The 7,534-nt window shown below is 40.0% G+C and overlaps 1 protein-coding gene across 1 annotated transcript; it reads left to right on the top strand.

Moving 5' to 3' along the window:
- Nucleotides 1-244: 244 nt before the first annotated feature.
- LOC109020477 lies at nucleotides 245-1,167 on the top strand. Its single transcript, XM_035693823.1, has 3 exons — nucleotides 245-404; nucleotides 498-640; nucleotides 748-1,167. The coding sequence occupies exons 1-3, from the start codon at nucleotides 245-247 to the stop codon at nucleotides 1,165-1,167; spliced, it is 723 nt and encodes a 240-aa protein (XP_035549716.1).
- The last annotated feature ends 6,367 nt before the right edge of the window (nucleotides 1,168-7,534 follow it).

Consider the following 7,534-nt stretch of genomic DNA (forward strand, 5'->3'; position numbering starts at 1 on the left):
GCATAGCTTTGTGATAGATAGTGTGGGGAGAAGTGGTGGCTAGGCAGTTATGTGTACAAATAATATTCATGTAGAATTAATCACCTATTCTTAGAGCCATATATCCTTGGAAATGCAGGTGAAAGAGTGGGACCGTAGATGGATTTTGACTGGGTTTTATGGGAACCCTCTGGTTGCAAAGAAGATGGAAAGCTAGAATCTGTTGAGGCATATTACACCCAATGACCAAGTCCCTTGGTTGTGTATGGAGGACTTTAATGAGATCATATCTCAAGATGAAAAAGCTGGTGCTACTCTCAAACCATATAGACAAATGGAAATTTTTAGGGAAGCTCTAGAGGACTGTGGATTAAGTGATCTGGGCTTTGAGGACTCAAAATATACATGGTGTAATGGCAGAGAAGGTAGAGAATTCACCAAGGAAAGATTGGATAGAGTGGTTGGAAATCAAGCCTAGAGCTCTCTACATGGACACACTAATACCTCTGTACTCCCAGTCCAATGTTCTAACCATAACCCCTTGCTGATCTCTTTTGCCATCCTCTCCATGCTTGCAAACCCAAAAAGAGAGTATTCAGATATGAGGCTAACTGGTCAAGGTAGGGAGAATGTTCTCACATCATTAAGCAAGCTTAGACCTGTACCCCTAACTATCCTAGTAGCACTGAGTTCATTAAAAAAGGTTTGGTAAAAGGCCAGTAGCACTTGGTCAAATGGAGTAAATCTCTCCTTGGCGACATAAGAAAGGTTATTGCTGAGAAGAGGGAGAAGATTAAGGAGCTGCAAAGGTTGAATCAAGGGGAACTCTCAGAGTCAATTAAAGAGGTGCAAAAGGATGTAGATAATTTTCTTGAAGCTGAGGATCTCAAATGGTGCCAAAGAGCAAAGCAAAGGTGGTTTAAAGATGGAGACAGAAACACCCAATTCATTCACTCCTATGCAAACCAAAGAAAGAAGTCCAATTCCATCCTTAGTATCTCTAATGAGGATGGTGTGCATGCAACACAACCAAAGGAAGTCAGTGACCTTTTTCAAGCTTTCTACATGGACGTCTTCACCACCTCACAGCCTCAAGGGATCAAAGATAGCATAGCTCACCTGGGGAAAACTGTGACTGCTGAGATGAACTCTCAACTGCTTAATGAGTTCACCTCTAAAGAGATCTAAAAGGTAGTCTTTGAAATGAACCCCCTCAATTCCTCAGGTCTTGATGGCTTCCCTACAGCTTTCTACCAGGACCATTGGGACACTGTTGGACAAGACCTAGTTTCTATAGTGAAGGATGTGTTGAATTCCAGGACTGGTCTTGTAGTGCTGAATGAAACATATATACCCCTCATTCCCAAGAAACAAAACTCTAAGCTGGTCACTGAATTTTGCCCCATAAGCCTTTGTAATGTGTCTTACAAACTCATTGCAAAAGTCCTTGCTAACAGATTGCACCTAATCCTCCCTGTGATTATTTCTCCAACACAAAGTGCCTTCATACCAGGCAAACTTATCTCGGATAATATCATAGTGGCAAATGAGGCTTTACACACCTTGAAGACTAGAATGGAAGGTAGGAAGGAAGGCTATATGGATTTGAAATTGGACATGAGCAAGGCATATGATCGAGTTGAGTGCAATGCTTTGGAAGTTGTCATGCAGCAGATTAGATTTGACTGTAGATGGATTTCTCTGATTATGCAGTGTGTTTCCATAGTCAGTTATGCCTTTCTCATAAATGGAATCCCTAAAAAGAGGTTCAACCCCTCTAAAGGAATCAGACAAGGGATCCTCTCTCCCCTTACCTTTTCATTCTTTGTGCAGAAGTCTATCCTTAATCATGCTGAATCCATTGGCCATATCTCAAGCATCCCAATGGCTCATGGATCCCTTAGTTTAACTATTTATTTTTTTTGCAAATGATAGCCTCCTTTTTTGCAAAGCCAACTCACTAGAATGGAGCAAGCTATACAAGTTGCTTGACACCTATGAGCAAGTTTCAGGTCAGAGGCTAAATAAAGAGAAAACCTTTATTTTCTTTAGCAACAACACCATACTAGAAGTGAAAGACATACTCCTGGCTACCACTGGAGTGAGGGCATCAAACTCTTATGAGAAATACCTGGGATTACCATCTTATGTTGGTAGACACAAGTCAAAGGTCTTTAACTCCATTCTTGAAAAGATTAGAGGCAAGGTGAGCAACTAGAAAATGAAGTTCCTATCCCTGGCAGGGAAAGAGATTCTCCTAAAATCAGTCATCCAAGCAATCCCTACCTACAACATGGGCTAAAGTCCCAAAAACATAGGTAAAGGAGATCAACAGAGTCATGCAAAACATCTAGTGAGGACTAAGAATTGACAGATCCAAAATACACTGGCTTAGGTGGTAGCAGCTGGGAAAATCTAAGAGTGCAGGGGGTTTGCGCTTTAGGGAATTTGAGAATTACAATCTGGGTTTACTAGCCAAACAGGGATGGAGATTAATTCAGCATCCCTAATCTCTAGCAGCAAGGATCTTGAGGGCCAAATATTTCCCTCAGTCTGATTTTCTAAATGCTAAAGCTGAGTATAATGGCTCCTACTTATGGAAAAGTTTCTTGGCAACAAAGCAACTCTTGAATGAAGGTCTGATCTGGAAAATAGGCAATGGTGAGTCAGTCAAGATTTGGAAACACAAGTGGATTCCTAAGGCTTCTTCTTTCAGAATCCAAATTCTAGTGAGTGCTGGACGAAGATACCTTGGTTAAGGAACTAATTGATCCCAACTCATAGCATTGAAACCTCTCTCAATTGAAAGACCTCTTTTTTTAATCTGAGTGTGAGCTTATCAGTAGAATGCCCCTTAGCCTAATCAAGAACTCAGATAAGCTAGCTTGGAGATGCACTGTTGATGGTAAATTCTCTGTAAGGAGTGCCTATCACTTGCAAGTGGATCTTATGGATAGCACTAAGGGTCAATCCTCGAATAGCACTGCTCTTGCTGACCTCTGGTCCAAACTATGGGAGCTAAAGATTCCCAATGCAGTTAAGGTATTCCTATGGAAAGCTAGTCACGAGGCCCTCCCTATCAAATTGAACCTGTTCAAGAAGAAAGTAGTAGATCTTCCTAATTGCCCCATTTGTTGTGTGGAGCCTTAATCAGCTGCTCAAGGAAACTGAAAAAATGCTTTGTTGAGGAAATCCCTTTCTTGGAACTCCTAAGCCAATTTTCCTCATCCCTGCAATGGAAGGACCTAGAAGAGTATGCTGTGATAGCCCACCATCTATGGAGAAGAAGGAACATTTTTTTCTTTGAAGAGGTGTTCACCCTTCCTCTCACTCTGTTTTCACAAGCTCACCAAACAATTTCTGAGTTCAAAGCCTCAAATCAGATAGCTCAAAGTCTGCCAAGGAATGGTATCCTCACTATTCAGTAGTGGACAACACCTCCATAGGGTAACTTTAAGATCAATTGGGATAATGCCATGGACAAAATCCATTGCAAGGTTGGAATCGGTGTTGTAGTCAAGAACTAGGAAGGCAAAGTAATGGCTACTCTTAGATCAGTCTGTGCCCTTTTCCCAGATCCTCAACTAGGTGAATCACTTGTTGTCCTTAAGGCTACACTACTATGTATTGAGATGTGGTTGTCTAATGTGCAACTTGAAGGGGATGCTCTAGCAGTGGTCAATGTTGTTAAAAGCAATCAAGAGAATTGGTCCTCAACTGGGTTGCTAATCAGAGATGTTAAACATCTTCTAGGGAAAGTGCTTCACTGGTTGATTATGTACGTACCTAGGAACTTAAACATTTTAGCTCATGTATTAGCTAAAAATGCTCTTCTCCTCACTGAAGAGGTCATTCAACATGTATTCTCCCTTTGTTTTCATGAAATTAATGAGATCAACACCTTTTGTTTAAAAAAAAAAAAAAAAACTTATTTATGACTTATTTCTACACTAGACTTATTTCTAGTGTCTCATTACATGTTATTATACTTTAGTAAATTATTATTATATGTTATTAACTTTTTATACAAGATTTATTAGTTATATCTTTAGTAGTATCTAATTTATTTCTATATAAGATTTATATTATAGTGTCTGATTACATGTTGTTATATATTAGTATTACATATTATTATACTAATGTCTAACTTATTTCTAACTTAATCATATACTAGACTTTCTAGTGTTTAATAGCATGTTATTATATTTTAGTAAATTTGTATGAAGTGTTATTAACTTATTATTCTAGGCTTATTTCAATAATAGTATCTAATTTATTTCTATACTTGATTATATAAGGTAGTAATACTATGATGTTTACATGTACTAAACTATTATTTGTCTATTTATATTACAGTTTAAGTATATTATTTTATAATAATTAGCTCAAACTAGAATATTATTGAATTTAACTATATAAGTTCTAGTTATATAACTATTTAACTATAAATACATATTTTTATAACATATGTACAATATCGGATTCAGATTCGAAGTTGGAATTGGAGGGTAAAGTCAAGGTTGGAGTCGGAGCATAAAGCTAGAGTCAGAGCCTGTCCAACAATGCCTCCAACTTTGATTGAAAAATTAATAAAAAAACTAACTCTGACTCAGTTTTGTAGGAGTCAAAGTGGAGCTAGAGTGGAGTCAAATTCAAGTTGGGTTTTTGGATTTTTGCTCAGCCCTAAAGGAAGAGGAGGAATAGAGTCCTAGTCATTTCCTAGCTTGTCCACTGGAGATTGCTCAACAATTAGCCAGGAGCCAGGGCCACCGTGAACAAATTCCATTCATCACCCAAGAGCTCTTTCATGACCATCGACGAAAGCCACATCAGCCCCTGTTTTAAACATCCGAAATGGAGCAAGTCAAGACCATTGGAAAAGTAGTCTTGCATATCCTCCACTGTGGATGCAACCCAGTCCTCCACTGTGGATGTAGCTCAGTCCACACCAAGCACCTCTGCCCAGGAAGCTACCTGCACAGCCACACTGAGCACTACAAATCTCCTTGCATAGCAACCCTATTTTACATAGCAAAAACTGATAAGTTTCACTATTTTTTCTCTTTATCTTTCATCTATGTTTTTGTTTATTCATTCATTGGGAGTCCCATAGAATCGAGGGCCATTGCTTGGAACACATAAGTGTGTGCCCGGAAATCCCCATGTAAACAAAGCTGCTCACCCAGGACAGGAGCCTAGCAAGCACTAACCATGAGAGCACTCAAACATCCTGTTCAAGCTCCATTGCTCGCCCAGGAAACAAGCCTAGCTGCCACATAACTCACCATCGCTCAAAACACCTGGGCGAGCAACACATCTCGCCAAGGAAATGACCACTAACCTGCCAGTGCTCAGAAAGTCCCAGGGGAGCAATGTAGCTCATGACCTGAAAGACAAGCAAGGAGGCCACTTAACCCACCTGCACATAGAGAGTCTCTCGAGTAATGAGCCCATTCGAGCAAAGCTCAAGGTGAGTAACCATGAAGTCGCTTGGGCTCTAAATGCTTAGCCCACCCTCGCAAGGATTAGTTAAGGCCAGTAAGGTGAGCAATCAACAAGACCCGCACATGGAGAGTTTCGTGCTAGCAACGAGCTCGCCCAAGCAACGATCAAGGCGACCAATGAAGTTTGCCCCAGTCATACATGACTTACCTGTGCTATGAAAAAGGCTAGGATTGAAGCTAGTCCGAGGTTTTCTCTTGAACCAAGAAGTCGGGCCTTCATGTAGCCCGCTTGAGTATCGAATGGAAACGTCAAGCAATGAAGCTCACCCAAGCATGGAAAGTGATGAAACTTGCTCAACCAAAAAACACTCTGAGTAACTCGAGCAATGAAGCTCGTTCAAGATTTAGCTTTCACTTTTCTAACAAGTTTGAATTTGCATGTTCTCCCCATAAAGTGCTCGAGTTTCTACGAGGCTTTTAAATGAACGTATGGATGGACATATAGGCACCTAGCCTGGAGCAATGAAGAGACTTCAAGTGAGCAATAAACTTGGGTTGCGAGCAAGCAGCCTGCGAGCACGTTGTCTAAGGCCCAGTTTCTTCATCAGTGGCCCGGATCAGTGCGTGAAAATGGCCCAGCCATTTTAGTGTCTAGTGAGACCACCGAGCGGCGTCGTTTTGGGAGGTATGAATATCTCCTCTGTTTTCCGTTTCTTTCTCCCTTCTCTTCTGCAGTTTCAGTTTCCCCCGCACCTCTCTCGCGCACGTCTCTCTTTCCTTTTCGGTTTCATCTTTATTTCCAGTTGTTGGCATTAGTTTGAGGTTCCGAATCCCATGCCCTAGACTTCCTCATTGCTTCGGTTTCTCTCTTGCGCTGCATCTTATTCCAGTGAGTTGCCGTCTGCTGCATCTCTGTTTCTCTCCATTGTTTTTTTACGTTTCTGTTCTTCCTCTGGAAGGCAGCGAGCAGTACCTCTCTTTCCTCCATTTTTCGACTGGTAAGTGTTTCCTTCTCATCCCTTTAGGTTTCGGTTTCATCTACTGAAACTGTGCTGAACCTGCTCCTTAGTTTTTGGTTGGATTTAATCTCTTTTCCTGCAGCTTCTGTTTTGTGAGTCTGGGTGTTGTCCGTGGTGAGTATTTCGGGTTGGTGTGTTTCGGGTAGGCATTGAAGACTTTGCTGGAATTTCTCTTGCTGTAGCGTACTCATGTAGTTTCCTCTTCGAATTTATTTTGATTTTATCCTCATTTCTGCAGTTTGTTGTTGCCGTGAGTTGAGTTGCTTTTCATCAGTTCTTGGACTTCTGTGGCTTGTGATTCCTAGTTCTTGGTAATTTAAGTGAGTAAGCCAACACTTTGTAGTAGAATGGTCTTAGAATTTTTTGATTATTGGTGTTTGACGTTGGCTTTGGAGGGTGTTTTAGTAAATATTAAGATTAGTATATGATATTCTGGATTGAATTTAGGACTGTCCAGATTACTACTTGGTTGACTTAGTAAACTATTTTTGCTATAAAATGGATTGGAATTGTGGGTTTTAATTATTTAGATGGAGGTTGTGTTATTATCTTTTAATACTTAGTTTATATATATTTTTTTATGAATAGACGACGAGATTGATAGAGGTCAATTCCAAGGTATAGATAATACGCTGCAGGAGTCAGGTAAGCGGGGTTCCTATGCTGGGTTTTATACAAGTTAATAAGACTGAGGTTGATTTTATGAAAACTTGCATAATTTGTGTTGTGTTGAGAACTTGTGAAAACAAAGATCAACCTCGGTCACTATTCTGCATTATTCATGAAATCTGTGTGAAAAAGAGAAAAATATGTTCTGACATGCATTGTGTAGACATGAGCTAAATTCTGTCATGTGATTTATAAAATCTGAAAAATGAGCGATATTGAGAATATGAAAAGTTGTGCATTTATTCGAAAAGATATTCTGGCTTTTGTGTTCAGTGTGTATAAACTGTCTGATTCTGTTTTGATAACTCTGTATTGTTTTGATATAACATCTGAAAACCTTTGGCATGGTGTACTGGTTTTCGTATCTGACTCTGTCTCTGCTTTGCTTTGCTCTGCTCTGTTATGCTCTGCTCTGTTTGGGTT

The sequence above is a fragment of the Juglans regia genome, chromosome 9 (genome assembly GCF_001411555.2).
Source record: "Juglans regia cultivar Chandler chromosome 9, Walnut 2.0, whole genome shotgun sequence".
Taxonomy (NCBI): Eukaryota; Viridiplantae; Streptophyta; class Magnoliopsida; order Fagales; family Juglandaceae; genus Juglans; species Juglans regia.

Bases quoted from the DNA above. Each gene is read 5' to 3' on its own strand.
- LOC109020477 (XM_035693823.1), top strand. From the start codon at position 245: ATGGAGGACTTTAATGAGATCATATCTCAAGATGAAAAAGCTGGTGCT. The intron at 405-497 runs GTAGAGAATTCA...CTGTACTCCCAG, and splicing joins ATGGTGTAATGGCAGAGAAG to TCCAATGTTCTAACCATAAC. The intron at 641-747 runs GTACCCCTAACT...GACATAAGAAAG, and splicing joins CATTAAGCAAGCTTAGACCT to GTTATTGCTGAGAAGAGGGA.